Genomic DNA, 17,095 nt, shown 5'->3' with positions numbered 1-17,095 from the left:
CTCTAACAAGGGAGTGTCAGATCTGGTTCAGTAGACAAAGTGCCAGCAGGTTTTTTCTCGAGTATAAGCTGCACTCTGCAGTGGTCTGCTTTTTCATGCTCCTGACTTCCCTATTGCCTTTGTATTGCAGACAGACGTGTCAAACAGGGGGCTGGGGTCTGTGTTGTCCCAGATGGTGGGGGAGGAGTAATTCCTGGTGCTGTACATTAGCTGCAAATTGTCAGTGTGTGAAAGCTGGTACAGCATTATAGGAAAGGAGTGTCTGGGCATCAATTGGGCAGTCCTCATCCTCCCGCTCCAGTGGCTCAATCTGATGAAAGATACCAACGCGCGGATCACTTTGTGGTATCTGGCATTTCAGCAATACAAATTTGAGGTGGTCCACTGACTGGGGGCACATATGGCTGTAGCCGATATCCTCTCATGCCAAGGGAGAGTTGGTGAGCGAGGGAAAAAGATAAGAGGAGAGAACCTGAGAGATACGTGTGCACATGTATGCACATGTATGTGTGTGAAAGAGAATTTCCCAATTAAAAAAACCCTGTGTTGATCCAAACTGGTCGCTGTTCTCCCCTAAACCATTTGCTCTCCTACAGAGTGAAATGAGATCCCGGAGGAAACTCATATGTATAAGGAGAGTATTTAATAAAACTCCACACAAACAGTAACCTCTTATTACTTAAAGTTCATTAGTAAAGATGGGGCCCTGGAACTGTGTGGTAATGAGGTTACCTGTTGCACCACTATGCTGCCACGTCATACAATATTTAATTCTCTACAAATCTCAAAGTTAAGGTTAGGTTTTAGAAAGTAAACAATCAGTTCTAACCTGAAAGTGAGCCACAGCTCCATCAAAGGTATAATAATGGGGATCTCCCGAGACCATGCATGTTGACATTTGGCTGTAGCAGCCGAGTCTACCATTCTTAACCACGCACTCCTCAGTGGGAGTGCAGGAGGCAGAAATGCAGTGCAGATCATTGAGACCAAAGCATTTACAGTGTTGTAAACATCGTTCAGTCCAGAACTCATCATCGATCTGCAAGAACAAAATACTATGGGTTTACTATAAAACAGCTTATATTATAGATATTATTATTTATTAGTCATTTTAGCCATATACTGAAGATTTGTACAGAGTGTAGAAGAGAAAAACCGAATTTAACCAAAATGCATGAGCATATCACTATATACAGAAATATAATAAAACAGTCAACATAGCAGATAATTCAATTATGGAAAATATTCCACAAATGTAGACTTTTTACCAATAACCTCCATAATAGATAACAAAAAAGCAGCTAAACATATACGGTTCCAGGTATGCAAATATATATATATCTCAGAGGTGGCAAAAGTACACACATCCATTAATTAAGTAGAAGTACACATACTCATGTTTTAAAATACTCGGGTAAAAGTTGAAGTACTGATTATACTTTTGTACTTAAGTGAAAGTAAAGAAGTTTTGGCTCTGACATATACTTAAGTAAAAAGTAGTTATTACTTCTACCTTTTTTAGCTGTTAACTGGACCTCACATCATATTATATTATATTATATTATATTATATTATATTATATTAGATAGATAGATAGATAGATAGATAGATAGATAGATAGATAGATAGATAGATAGATAGATAGATAGATAGATAGATAGATAGATAGATAGATATAGATAGAACATTGTCATTGCATAATACAGGTACACAGCAACAAAATGCAGTTTGACATCTACCAGAAGTGCACAAAGTAGCAATCATGCAAATAGTGCAGATAAACATGTATCATATTTACAGCATGTGATATATATGGAAGCATATGTCCAGTGATTAAAAATAAAGGCTATAGCAGTGCAGAGACGTGTGGACATCATTAAGAGCCTTTGCTATGTTTCCACATGGAAACAAAAGCTTTTATATATATATAATCATTTTACAGATTTGAATGATGTATTGTTTTTATCTGTACGATCAATAAAAACAGTGATTTAGGTTCATTTTGCCATATGAGGGAAAAACCCACAAAACGCCACCCAGAGGGTAAATTGTGTGAATCATGGCGGAGTTGGTGTTCGATTTGAGACTTGGCGCAAAAATAAAACAAAAGTTTACTGATTAAAAATATTTTTCGGTGGAGTTTATTTATTTATTTTATATCTAAGTAAAGAAGGGACGTCGTCAATAAGTGTATGTTTTGCTGGAGGTTTTAATTTCGCCTCTTTTATATTTAGTTATTTATTTCCTTTTTTATAAATGGTAAAAACAGAAATGCGCGCTGAATTAATAGCGCGTTAATGACATATAGTGCCATTTAAAATAATTAGAATTTTATTATATTTTTAATATATAATTATAATATAGAATTTTTATATATATATATATATTAATACAAAACGAATTAAAATGTTGTTATCTAATGAATGTATCCAGGCTGAAGATCCACATATAGAACACAAGCAGAGAAAAGATGATGATGATCATGAATGTGTCTGTTCTCAGTCATGTTTAATCACTGACTCCCTCTGTCTCATCCACATTAACCCCAAACGTCTTACTGCCTTCTGTCTGCTGATTCTTATCTTCGTAAAGAGTGAGAGTCAGGACTTTATACACCAGCGGATTGAAAAAGACGCGCAGTAACAGGAAATCAGTTGTTTGGCTGAAATCGGCACGCAGTGACAAAAATTTATATTTCACTAAATAAATAGATTAAAACTAAAGTAACGAGCCGGTTTTGAAAATGTAAGCAGTAAAAAGTACAGATATTTGTGTAAAAATGTAATGAGTAAAAGTAAAAAGTTGTCTGAAAAATAAATAGTGGAGTAAAGTACTGATACCAGAAAAATCTACTTAAGTACAGTAACGAAGTATTTGTACTCCGTTACTTCACACCTCTGATTATATATATTATTTTTTTAATTATTTTTAATTTAATTTTTTTTTTTTTTTTTTTTTTTACACAATTGTGTTGTATTTAAATACATAAGTCAATTTCCTATTTAGAAACACAAAAATAAAATCTTTACATTCAAATACAACAATTAGCAATTTGTTAGCGGCATTTAGTGTTACAAATTCACCTGGAAGTAGAATCCATTGTGTGAGCAACCACATTGCTCTACAGGCATACAGTTTCCTCCACTCCTTACAAAGCCATCATCACAGAAACAGCCCTCTCTGCATGTCCCCTCACATGTGTCATTTATAATGCTGGTACAGGTGTGTCCACAGTCTGAGCCACACAGCTCATAGTGACTGTTTGTAGGACAGAATATACCTGAGGAATTACACAAATACACATAGTTATATGGTTACTATGTGACCTTTTATACTGCAACCTTGATATTAAGGAGAAAATACTGATTCCTTCTATATAATCTGGTTTACACACAATATCATTAAGGACTTAAATCAAACTGTTTTAATTCCCTTTGAAATCACTTACGACATGTTGTATTTTCTCTCCAGGGATAAATCCTGATGTTGGCAGACTGGCAGGCACTGACATATGTTTCAATGGAACGGCACAGTACATCATTCGAGTGTTGAGAGAGGCACAGGTCAAAGACACAGTCGTTAAAATAGACAAGAGGATCAACATATGCATGACAGAAACTCAGAGGACCCTGATTGTCCATTATGATTGCACACAGAGACTGTGCTCTAGATGGGTTTGGACACTGTGAGCAGGCGTCTCCACATCCGTGATTACATGTTGTGTCGTTGCCCTCTTTCCAGTCAGCTCCAAACTCTGAAGCAGAAGAAGTCAGCGTACCAGAACGCAAACGGAAATCATCACTGCTGTCACCATTGAAGTTACCGCAAAGGCCACATGTGGCTCCACTGTAATTCCCTGGAGCGGTGATTTGCACCATCCAAGAGCCATAACTCACACTTAGACCAAAGTCAGTTGTAATAAATGTGTTTCTTCCACTGAAATAAACCAACACACGGCCAGAGTCGAGCAGGGCAGGAAGATTTCTGGTTTCACTGTCAATCTGGAGGAAAGAAAGTTAAATCTTAGACTACTTTTTATAGTATGGTAGAATTCATTTATGTTTTAACTGTCAACGTATTTGTCATTGTTTTTGTTGCTGAAAAATTCATTTTCACTTATCACTTATTTAGCAGACTTTTATTTTAGTAACGGTAGGTTTTATAACTAAAAAAAGCTTTCCTTAGTAGTAGGTTTTTTCACTCACCTCAGCTGTGCCATACATGTCGCGTGAAATGTGCACCAGGTGTCCTGACACATTGACATAAACTTCAACAGTGATTGACACTGAGCCGCCATTCCATGCTTCATTTCGTGCAGTGACATGAAAATATGGTAGCCCTCGAGTATCATTACATACAGTTGCCAGTGTATAGTGGCATGTGCCCTGAAAGTCAAATCTATGTCCATCAAATGTGCTGTAGTGGGGGTCCCCTGAAGCTGAGCATGTGGCACTGGGTTGAGCATGGCAGCCATATTCTCCGTCCATGACACGGCATATTTCCTGCTCTTGGCAAGAGGCAGGAGTACAGCGAACAATACCTGATGTCCCATCACATACACAGTGTAACAGGCACTGCTCACCAGACCAGAACTGCTCTCCACTCTGTCTGTACCGACCTTCATGAAAACAGCCACAGTCTGTAGGAGGAACACACTGATCTCCACTTAGCAGTAGCCCATTATCACACTGGCAACCTTCCTGGCAATGTTGGGTACAAGGGAATGGAAAAGACAGACTTGGACAGGCTGCAGGACAGGAAGTGCCACAAAGCTCATAGTGGCTGTGGGCTGGGCATGGGGAATCTGACAAAAAAAATTTAATTAAATTAAATGTAATATGTAATATATATATATATATATATATATATATATATATATATATATATATATATATATATATATATATATATATATATATATTACATATTACATCTGCACCATATATATATATGTATAAGTTTATCCAAACTAACTATTGCCTTATTTTAAACTATTATATAAACTACTATTTTAAGTACTCACCACAGTTGGTTATATTTCTCCATTCTCCCACACTGATACCATTTTGCTGGCAAAGTACAGCGTAGTCTCTTAGAGCCTCACACATGGCCTCTCTGGCACCATGTGTCTGTTGCAAATTGTGTCTGCAGTGTTCTAACCAAATCTGAGGGTCCAGGCTGCCGTGGCACTGAGCAAACGGCCCATTTGTAGAGGTTATGATGCTACAGTACTCTATGAACTCGCTGCTGTTGTTTCCTGGTGAGATGACCTCTGATCCTATGCAGAAGGTTGAAAGAGAACCATTTCTCCAGCTATTCCCAAACTCCTGTGTATTGTTTAACAAAACTCCATCTGGGCTGTAAAACTCATCTCCTTGGTTTCTATTGTAATTTCCACACAGACCAGCAAGTGCCCCACTGTAGGTGTTGGGTGCTGTAATTCTAATTAGATGTGACCAATCGGATCTCACAGTTACCCCAAATGATGTTTCCATAATTATACTATCTACACTGCCATGGTAGATACGGATTTGACCAGCACCAACACTGTATGGTAGAGCAACCAGGTGTCCATCAACCTGAAAGGGAAAGCAATATGTTTTTCAAATTAACTCATACATTGTCAAAGGTATGCTGATTGATCTTATTTCTGTAAATGATTAACTAACCTGGATATTTCCACCTTCCGCAATGTCTATAGAAATCTGAAATCCCTCTGCCTCAAACTTCAGGATCTTAGAAAAGCCAACGGGGCCCATGGGGACTCTTTGCAGGTTAACTGAAAAATGAGGTCTTGTGGAAGATCCTATAACTCTTGTGAGTGTGAGTTCACAGGCTCCTGGATAAGTGAAAGCCACCCCATCAAAGGTGTGATATGAGCCTATTCGGTCAACCCAACAGGTGGAATAACTGGTAGGTCTGCAGCCTCTTACACCATTATTGATGGTACACACCTCTTGTGAACCACACTGATGATGTTGACAGGTCATTACACTGTTTCTACAGGTACATATCCTACCACACTCATTGTCCAATACCACTGATTGACCATCAGCATAGTAAAGTCCTTCAAAAGTGCAGCCACAGTTACTTTGAGGAACACATTCACCACGGCTTAAGACATAGCCTGCATCACAGATACAGCTTTCCTGGTTTGGTAAGGTGCAGTTTAAAGGTGAAAAGGGGTTACTGCACGTTGCTGGGCAGCTTGTTCCCTGGAACTCATAGTGACTGTGCTCTGGACATGGTATTTCTGAAAGTAGATTGTAGTAGAACAGTATTATTATTTTATTTTATGCTGTAACAAAACATTCTCGGAGCAAGTATGACTATTTTAAAATATTTTACTTACCACAGAATCCCGTTCTTCTCCATTGACCCAGCTGTATGCCTCGCTGTTGGCACTGAGTAGCATAAACACTGATTGCTTGACAAAGAATTGGTTGGTATCCACCTCCCACACATAGATCATAGACACAGCTGTCTAGAAAATTCTGTGGTGACAGAGTGGAGTGGCAATTTGCAAAGGGGCCACTGGCAGCTGCCAAGATACCACAGTGGTCTGAGTTACTGTAAAGGCTACTCTGGTATGTGGTACAACCTGCACATGCAAGACCTGAGCACTGAATATAATCGCAGCTGGGATCTGTGTCTCCCTGTACCTTCCAGGAATTTCCAAATTCCAAGTCTGAGCCCAGGATTACTCCTGAAGGTGAAATATAGTCATCTGCTGGTTGGTGGTTAAAGTTACCACACAGTCCACATGTGGAATTTTGATATTCATAAGGTACATTGATGGTTACATAGGAATACGCATCATATGTAACAACCAATCCAAATGCTGTACTGATTACAATTGAAAAACCTGACCGGTAGACTTGGATAGAGCCATTGTTCAGGCTGAATGGTGTTGCTGCAAAGGTTCCATTCACCTAATGAGACACGAAAAAAAAATCAGCTAATAATAATAATAATAATAATAATAATAATAATACAAATTATATTAAAGAATTGTTGTGAAATTGACCTTGGCCTCATATGGATGATCTTTTACTAATTCCAGTTGCTCCTCATACACAAATACCCTGACCAGGCGTGTCCATGACACATGTGTACTACTCCGATGCTCGTTTTTTCCTTCAATGCGGTAGTATGGCAAGCCGCTGCCACAGGCCTGCAAAAAAAATAATTTTTAGATATTTCCACAGCCCACATTGAATTACTCTAAAATAAAATCCCACAAAATAAATTCTTTCAAACCTCAGACAAGATGTATGTGCAGGTTCCTTGAAAGTGGAAGATTTGATTATCAAAGGTGTAGTAGTGCGGATCACCAGAAATAGTGCAGGTTCGGCGTTGTACGTTTTGGCAGCTATACTGGAAAGCAGCCGGACGGCAAGCTTGAGAAAATGTACATGGCTCTGAGACGCACCGGAGACCCGACCGAGTGCAAGTGCATTTCTGCTGGCAAGAGTTATCTGTCCAGAATACAGTACCTTGTGGCACTATGATACCTGGTTGAATAAAAAAAAAGTTTATTAAGATTATTTCTGATCTGTAAACATAAATAAGAACTAAATATGACAACTAAATGTATTTTGTCCTGACATTACCATTAAACTGACAGGTTTGTGATCCATGATCTACACGAAAAGCCCATCGTCCTGGGACATTCACATTGCTGCTGTAGGAAAAACTTGTGTAGTTGTAATGAAATGACCCAGGAATTGAGAAAAAGTTGCTGGAGTCAGCTGTGTCATAACCCGCCTGATAAAAAAATTAAGATGCATTTATTAACTATAATTTTGTCAACTTCACTGGTTAAAATAAATAAATGGATTATGTCTCTAAATCATTTGTACCTGCACGTTCTGGGTTGTTGGAGCAATCACACCATAGTTCATCAAAATGAAGGAAAAATGGCCATTGGAAATCAAAACTACTTGGAAAGATGTTTCCTGAAACAATCAAATATTTCTTTATATTCTCACAAAATGTACATTGGACAATTGACTTTGTGTGAATTTAATTATTTTTATTTGCTAGAAAATAATGAATGGTGTTCCTTTTAATAAGATAGCTACAAAGTTCATCTTACCGTGCCAGTAGATGAAAAATATGCCACTCGATCCCATGTTGCAACAAAAACCAATGTAGCAGTGAAACTCAGCTGAGGGAAATAGCGACTGATGTCTCGAGTAGCTTGAGTGAGAACATTGCCAGAAGTGAACTGATTGTATGAGATGACACCATTTAAATTGTTATTAAGGTCAGTCCAAAATGGAGCAATTAAGTCTAGTCCACCCTGTGCCGGGAATCGGTAAGGAGTGAAACTGCTCAAAGCTTGATTAAAGGTTAAGTGTCCATTGTTGTTTACCTATAGGAAAAATACAATTAGCTTCTGTTTCTCACACAAGTTTTTCACCTACAGAAAAATAACAACAGGTAAAATGTGTGCAATGTCGCATAGTATAATTTTATTTTTTTACTTTTAATTTAAATAATCTCAAATGGATTTTTTGTCTTTGGTTCATGTATGTATGTGGATTTGTAATTTATGTGGATTTACATTCACGGTGTTTGGCAAATGCTCTTACACAGAGTGACGTACATTTATTGTGTTCATACAATTGAGCAGCTATGTGGCTAAGGGCCATGCTCAGGGGCCAGAAGTGGCAGCTTGGTGTGACTTACACTTATAACCTTTATATCCAATGCCTTAACCACTAAGCTGCCATTTCTCTTGCAATGTATTTTGTAATGCAGTAGACCCATGACAATGCCGTAGCAAGAGACTAAGCGGTCATAAATAATAATTTAATGTGTTAAATGCAAAATAATATCTGTTATAAACGCTAAGAAGTCATGGTGGTGGTGGTCTAGTGTACTTTTTAAATATACAGTTATTGGCTCTGCTACAGCACTACTGGGTCCACATGACCATTATAATTCAGAATACAGATGACATTTATTTTATAAAAACTGTTCTGTAATACAGTGGGATACCCTTTAATTGAAGTTTTGCTTACAAAAATTTGGTTGTATGTGGTTCCAAAATATATAAATGGTTGCTGAAGAGTGATAACAGATGAACTTCCATCATCTATCCGGCCATTTACTATGTCTCCAGTTCCAAATGGGTAGAAGGGTCCTAAGACATAGCAGAACAGATATGCAGTGTATTAAAACAGCAAGAATCTACAAATACACCATTTTATTTACTTCTCCAGATAAGTGGCACAGCCTACAATTTTGTGACCAGATCTATTTTATCCTCACTTAAATAATTTTCAGTAATTACATTGTGAAGTTTGCATCCAAAGTTTCTTATTCTTAAAGCTAATTAATGATTTCTACCATTAACCTTTTTACCCAAAGTATCCTTGTAATGTAGTTCAAACTGGTGGAAAGATTACTGATGTCTTTGATAAAGATTTGTCAGAACACACAGTGTATCCCAACTTACTGCATAACTGCAGAGTGGACAGAGTACTTACACAGTAGTTCAGTGTTATGGCTGATTTCTGTATAATTATTGGGAATTTTGGGCTGATGGCATATTTAACTATGGGTTGTTTGTGATTGGTTCAATAGAAAGCACTATTTAATAGTATTCAAAGCTGCCATCTCTTTACTATTATATTTGAACAATAAATTTATTTATTGTTCAAATATAATAAAAATGTTATATAGTAATATAACTATAACAATAAAAATATACAATGCATAGTATTCAGTTTGGAAACACAGTCTTATATGGTTTTCAGGAGAAACATTGATGTACTTTTTGTTTTAATGCAATAATCTAGGCAATTTACGGTATGAAGATTTACCTTGACTAAACAAATTTATAAACATTCATCTGAAATACATTGCAATGCTGTCAGTGGACAGCCTGCCACGCCATGCCTCAGCTCTACACCCACACACACACACACACACACACACACAGTCAGTCCCCATCATACTAAGTACCCGCACCTGCGGCTCATTAACCCCAGCCCTACATAAACCCCTCACCTTCTCTCATTTACCGTCAGTTCTACTAATTTACATTGATGAACACCATTGACCCAGCAAGCAAAGTTCTACGTTCCAGTGGCTACTGCTGCGATCTCCATACCTCCAAAGACCGCTCTGTTCTTCCTCTACGAAGAACTCTTTGCTTTTCGTTCAGCCTTTCAGTTTATTTTCCGTATCGCTTCTTCATTAAACCTGTTCTCTCTCTAACCCCGGGTTTTGCTTCATTCACTCTGTAACCGTGACAAATGCCTTTTGTGGAAAGCGATCCAGTTAATCCCAGAGCAGTTCAATAAGATTTAGGTGAGGTGACTGGGCAGGCTATTCTTAAAATAACACTTACAGAGCTTGCACGGATTTAAATGTTGATATACTGCACAGTGTGGGTTTGTTAATTAAACTGGTGTCCCAGATTTAGCTTAATATTCACTGTATATACTTTCATATATACCACTGCTGTAAATATGCCAGATAGTTATCTGCACTGTAAATATGCTAGATGTTTATCTGCACTTTTGCACGACTGCTACATTTTGCACTTCTGGTAGATGCCAAACTGCATTTCGTTGCTGTGTACCTGTACAATGCAATGACAATAAAGTTCTATCTATCTATCTATCTATCTATCTATCTATCTATCTATCTATCTATCTATCTATCTTAATCTTATCCATGCACAAGTAAATCATTTAAAATGTCATAAGGGGCAATAGTTTAGCTGATGTGGAAGAAAAAAATCAACTTGAAATTGAGTTTTCAGTGTTAAATACAATTGACTACAAAATACAATAGTTCTCAAATTGGTTAATAAATAGTTCATTAAAACGGGGAAACCTTTTCCGAACTGAAATGTATTTATCTGTTTCATTCAACAGTTGTCTAATCTCAATAAACGACATACACTGAGACAATTTTATACTATTGACCATTGACACAACTTGACACCAATAATGACAAAGCACTTAATAAAATATCTCCTAAATCAATACTGAGAAATTTCTTTTATCTGTCAAAAGTAAAAAGTATTTACCTATTGTGTGGTTTGATTTTATAGCACTGACAATGCTGAATACCTCAGACACAATTGAATATGACTGACCATAACATTTAAAAAAGGTATAAAGGTGTAAAGGTAAATGTATATACAGGTTGTTTGGCTTGGATAATTCTGGATACTGTTTAAACAGCTGTATACTATTAACACAATTTAACAGCACTGGCCACAAAAAATACAAAAAGAGAATTTTTTTAAATCAATCCTCAGAAATGTGTCATATATGTCTAAATACATTCACAATCCATACTACTGACAGAATTTAACACCACTAACAAAATTTTGTAGCAATATTGTATCATTGACAAAAAAAAACCCCACTATGAAATTATTAGTAAATCAATACTGACAAAAGTCTCATATCTGTCTAGATTTAAATATATTTACCTGTTGGTTGGCTCAGAGGTCCTGTTGAAATTAAGATCATACATATAGACAATTTAATACCACTATCAATGAATACTGTCCGGATCTGAGAAGTCCAGCTACATCTGTCTTTTAGTTTATTTTTGTATTTTTTATATAATATATAATCATCAAAACTGAGACATGTCTCATCTGTTTAAATATACATTTATTTACCTGTTTGGGTGAACGTTTGCCCCACTGCAAAAAAAAATAAAAATAAAATAAAATATATATATATATATTCCATATATATGGAAAATTGCCACTAAATACCCACAAAACATTTGATGATTTTTTTATTTATTTTTCTGACAATACTGGGAAAAGGGAAATTTTTTATTGCCCACAGAGGGCAAAAAGACATTGAATAAATATTTTCTAAATCAAAACTGAGACATGTCTTATCTGTGTAAATTTACTTTTATTTACCTGTTTGGTTGAATGTTTGCCCCACTGCAAAAAATTTATATTTACATTTTTTAATTTTTTAATTTTTTAATTTTACAATTGACACAATTTAATACCACAGGCACAATTTCACGCCACTGACCAAAAATTTTTAAAACAAATAGTTACCTATGTCAGTACTACTGATATCTTACATAGATCTAAATTTAAATATTTACCTGTTGTTTGGTTTAAAGGTCCTGCTGAAATAAAGATCATACATACAGACAATTTAATACCACCGACAAAACTGGATTTCTCAGATCCTGTTAGTATTCAGTTATGTCTCAGTCTTTTAGTGTATTTATTTATTTTTCCACCAACCATCTAAAATTATTTATATATTATATACTTCTAAATTGTCGCTCTATCTCAAACAAAGGCACCTATATGAATGAGCTAATAGTTGACAATAAATTTGATATGTTATTTCTCACAGAGTCTTGGCAGCTACCAGATGATTTTATCCAGCTGAATCTGCTTTCCCCTATTGGATATCGACATATGTCAGAACCACGTACAACTGGTAAAGGGGGTGGTCTTGCTGTCATTTTTCGTGCGTCTTTAACTGTCTCTAAACTGTTTTTTTACAATACCACGACATTTGATTATATTCATTTACAGACCACCTAAACAACAAAGTGACTTTTTCTCAGAACTCAGTGAATTACTAACCCAAGCATGTGCCGTGTCCTCCCAAGTTATTCTTCTTGGTGATTTTAACATTCATGTCGATACTGCTTGCTCCACTGCTACTCAGCTAAATGTTGTCTTTGACTGTTTTGACCTCATCCAGCATGTTAATTTTCCAACTCATACTCATGGTCACACGCTTGATCTTGTTTGTACATCTGGTCTGAATAATATCTCTGTTGACAGTTTAGCTACCCCTCTTTCTGACCATAGACTCATCTCCTTTGATTTTACATCCATCTGTCCAGTCAACCACATCAAAAATCTAACCATACGTTATCGTCATTTAAATAATGTTGACACTAGCTCCTTTTGTGATTCTGTTGCCTCCTCCGCTCTTTCTGATGTGCTAAATTTAACCTGCCCATCTATGATTTATGACAAGTATTGCTGTTCTGTTGAAAAATTGTTGGATGAGTTTGCCCCAACTAAGATTAGGTCTGTTCCTATGTCCCATTCCTCCCCGTGGTTCAATGCAGAACTTTGAGGTTTGAAGGTAAAATGTAGACAACATGAACGTCTCTTCAGGAAAACTGGTTCAACTGGCCATTTTCTTATATACGCTGAATGCCTTCAGCAATACAAACTGGCCTTAAATACAGCCCGCTCTTCCCATATCTCCAGCATCATTAACAAAGCAAGCAATAGGCCCAAAATATTATTTAGCACAATTAATAAACTGACTCAAGCACCAAAGCACAGCCTTAGTGACTCTAAATCCATGGTTATGTGCTGCTCTTTCTTGAACCATTTTCAGGGTAAGCTAGATACTCTGTATGCAACATTTGGTGAGGAACCAACTACCGATGTGCATATGAAATCTCAATCTAATAATTCTATGACAACCCTAGCCCTAACCAATTCCTCATTAATCACTGAGTTAATACAAAAATCTAACTCCTCATCATGCACTCTTGAACCTGCATCTACTTTCCTGCTAAAAGACTGTACATCGGCGATTTCTGCCCCCATCTCCCACCTCATTAATATGTCATTTATCTCCTCTACTGTACCTGTGTCACTTAAGACTGCTGCTGTTACTCCCATACTCAAAAAGACTAATCTGGACCCGGCAGACTTATCCAACTACCGCCCTATCTCCAACCTGCCATTTGTATCAAAGATCATGGAAAAGGCTGTGGCCTCTCAGCTGCAGTCAGTCCTAGCCGGTAACAACCTCTTAGATATTTTTCAATCTGGCTTCCGCCAACAGCATAGCACGGAGACTGCGCTAGTAAAGGTTGTTAATGATCTTTTACTTCTGTTATTAGACCTCAGCTCTGCCTTTGATACTGTCTGTCATAAGATCTTACTTTCCCGCTTAGCGGAATTTGGCCTATCAGGCTCTGCACTATCCTGGTTTTCCTCTTATCTCACGGGCAGGCAATATCACATCTCCATACACAATTCCAAATCTACCACTGTCTCACTTAAACAGGGTGTCCCACAGGGCTCTGTTCTTGGCCCACTACATTCTGTACATTCAGCCACTTGGCAACATCATTCGTAGACATGGTTTTAGTTATCATTGTTATGCTGATGATATTCAGTTATATACTGCTTGTCAACCAGATTCTGTTAATGTAAAATCCTCACTCTCCTCTTATGTTAGCGAGTTAAAACAATGGCTACACTCAAATTTTCTTAGCCTGAATCTGGGTAAAACCGACATTCTGATAACTGGTCCCCCATCTCTAATAAAAAACAACTCTGTGGACTTTAGTCTTGATCTGGATGCTACGATTTTCCCTCAGCTACTGTTAGAAATGTAGGTATTATACTTGACCCCTCACTATCTTTTGATGCCCATATTCGCAGCCTCTCTAAAACGTCTTTTTTTCCATCTGCAACACATTGTCAAACTGCAAACCTTTATCTGCAGAAATGATGCCAAAACATTAGTACATGCTCTGATTACGTCCCGTCTCAACTATTGAAATTCACTCTTCTCTGGTCTATCAGCTCACTCAATCTCACGTTTACAGTACATACAAAACTCGGCTGCCAGAATGTTAACCTCCAATAAAAATCTGCCCACATTACCCCTATATTATTTGATCTTCACTGGCTGCCAGTCTCATCTCGCATAAAATATCAAATCATACTGCTCACTTATAAGGCACTAAATGCTCTTTCCCCCTCCTATCTTTCCGATCTTCTTTTACCCTATGTTCCTTCAAGATCACTCCGGCTTCAAATTCTGAACTTCTATGGGTTCCTAGATACCGTCTATCCTCTGCGGTGGCAGATCCTTTTCTGTCATTGCTCCAATACTATGGAACTCCTACTCATTGCACTCAGAACCATCACCACTTTGACTGAATTTAAATCAAGGCTTAAGACCCACCTTTTCAACCTCCACTATCAGTCAATGCATATGTGTTAGAGTCCTTCATTTTCTGAAATGTGGTGTATGTTTCATGTACTATGTAGTGTTCTTCTCTTGTCCTGTATGTTTTTGTGTCTGTGTTGTCTCTGCTATTACTTCATGCAGCTGCATGTGTTCTTCGTCCTGGGCAAATGTCCGACGAATATGTTCATGTTTATGTATGTTTATTATATTTCATCTAAAATATTGTACCTTGTAAAGCGCCCTTGAGCTTGGGAAAGGACGCTTTATATTTATATATATATATAAAATACTTTTTTATCCCCCAAGTGGTTGAACGTTTGCCCCACTGCAAAAAACAAAACAAAAAAAATAAACATACATATGGAAAATTGCCACTAAATACCCACAAAACATTTCATGATTTTTATTTCTTTTTTGACAATACTGGGAAAAGTGTCTTATTTTTCTAAATTTTATATGCTATACCTGTTTGGTTCATGGTTTGTCTCACTTAAAAAAAAAAAATATATATATATAATTAAATACTTTTACAATACTAAATTCTATTGACACATACATATGAACAATTTAATACCTTGACTACAAAACATGACAAAATAGTAATGAATTAATTAATGAAATGGATACTCCAAAAAAAAAACAAAACAAAAAAAATAAACATACATATGGAAAATTGCCACTAAATACCCACAAAACATTTCATGATTTTTATTTCTTTTTTGACAATACTGGGAAAAGTGTCTTATTTTTCTAAATTTTATATGCTATACCTGTTTGGTTCATGGTTTGTCTCACTTAAACAGGGTGTCCCACAGGGCTCTGTTCTTGGCCCACTACATTCTGTACATTCAGCCACTTGGCAACATCATTCGTAGACATGGTTTTAGTTATCATTGTTATGCTGATGATATTCAGTTATATACTGCTTGTCAACCAGATTCTGTTAATGTAAAATCCTCACTCTCCTCTTATGTTAGCGAGTTAAAACAATGGCTACACTCAAATTTTCTTAGCCTGAATCTGGGTAAAACCGACATTCTGATAACTGGTCCCCCATCTCTAATAAAAAACAACTCTGTGGACTTTAGTCTTGATCTGGATGCTACTACGATTTTCCCCCCTCAGCTATTGTTAGAAATGTAGGTATTATACTTGACCCCTCACTATCTTTTGATGCCCATATTCGCAGCCTCTCTAAAACGTCTTTTTCCATCTGCAACACATTGTCAAACTGACCTTTATCTGCAGAAATGATGCCAAAACATTAGTACATGCTCTGATTACGTCCCGTCTCAACTATTGAAATTCACTCTTCTCTGGTCTATCAGCTCACTCAATCTCACGTTTACAGTACATACAAAACTCGGCTGCCAGAATGTTCACCTCCAATAAAAAATCTGCCCACATTACCCCTATATTATTTGATCTTCACTGGCTGCCAGTCTCATCTCGCATAAAATATCAAATCATACTGCTCACTTATAAGGCACTAAATGCTCTTTCCCCCTCCTATCTTTCCGATCTTCTTTTACCCTATGTTCCTTCAAGATCACTCCGGGCTTCAAATTCTGAACTTCTATGGGTTCCTAGATACCGTCTATCCTCTGCGGGTGGCAGATCCTTTTCTGTCATTGCTCCAACACTATGGAACTCCCTACTCATTGCACTCAGAACCATCACCACTTTGACTGAATTTAAATCAAGGCTTAAGACCCACCTTTTCAACCTCCACTATCAGTCAATGCATATGTGTTAGGAGTCCTTCATTTTTCTGAAATGTGGTGTATGTTTCATGTACTATGTAGTGTTCTATCTCTTGTCCTGTATGTTTTTGTGTCTGTGTTGTCTCTGCTATTACTTCATGCAGCTGCATGTGTTCTTTCGTCCTGGGCAAATGTCCGACGAATATGTTCATGTTTATGTATGTTTATTATATTTCATCTAAAATATTGTACCTTGTAAAGCGCCCTTGAGCTTGGGAAAGGACGCTTTATATTTATATATATATATATATATATATATATATATATATATATATATATATATATATATATATATATATATATATATATAAAATACTTTTTTATCTCCCCAAGTGGTTGAACGTTTGCCCCACTGCA

General features: G+C 36.9%; 1 protein-coding gene across 16 annotated transcripts in view; it reads right to left on the bottom strand.

The window, feature by feature from the left end:
- Positions 1-17,095, bottom strand: part of LOC124376177 (alpha-tectorin-like) — a 36,689-nt gene that overhangs the window by 16,992 nt on the left and 2,602 nt on the right. For 4 of the 16 annotated variants that reach the window (XR_006923784.1, XM_046835136.1, XM_046835138.1 and 1 more), the window contains 17 exons: positions 12,109-12,132; positions 11,912-11,935; positions 11,657-11,680; positions 11,462-11,482; positions 9,030-9,151; positions 8,099-8,377; positions 7,863-7,958; positions 7,614-7,767; positions 7,261-7,514; positions 7,028-7,174; positions 6,353-6,932; positions 5,670-6,253; positions 5,024-5,579; positions 4,206-4,804; positions 3,449-4,001; positions 3,084-3,280; positions 830-1,039 (listed from right to left, as the gene is read on the bottom strand). Coding sequence is in view for 15 of the 16 variants with exons in the window: in XM_046835136.1 (XP_046691092.1) it covers positions 830-1,039; positions 3,084-3,280; positions 3,449-4,001; positions 4,206-4,804; positions 5,024-5,579; positions 5,670-6,253; positions 6,353-6,932; positions 7,028-7,174; positions 7,261-7,514; positions 7,614-7,767; positions 7,863-7,958; positions 8,099-8,377; positions 9,030-9,151; positions 11,462-11,482; positions 11,657-11,680; positions 11,912-11,935; positions 12,109-12,132 (4,424 nt within the window). In the remaining variant the exon portion in view is untranslated. The remainder of the gene's footprint in view (positions 1-829; positions 1,040-3,083; positions 3,281-3,448; positions 4,002-4,205; positions 4,805-5,023; positions 5,580-5,669; positions 6,254-6,352; positions 6,933-7,027; positions 7,175-7,260; positions 7,515-7,613; positions 7,768-7,862; positions 7,959-8,098; positions 8,378-9,029; positions 9,152-11,461; positions 11,483-11,656; positions 11,681-11,911; positions 11,936-12,108; positions 12,133-17,095) is intronic. The other 12 variants (XM_046835137.1, XM_046835139.1, XM_046835141.1 and 9 more) reach the window with 7 other exon arrangements.

The sequence above is a fragment of the Silurus meridionalis genome, chromosome 22 (genome assembly GCF_014805685.1).
Source record: "Silurus meridionalis isolate SWU-2019-XX chromosome 22, ASM1480568v1, whole genome shotgun sequence".
Lineage (NCBI taxonomy): Eukaryota > Metazoa > Chordata > Actinopteri > Siluriformes > Siluridae > Silurus > Silurus meridionalis.
This window is presented reverse-complemented; position numbering and strand designations above follow the sequence as displayed.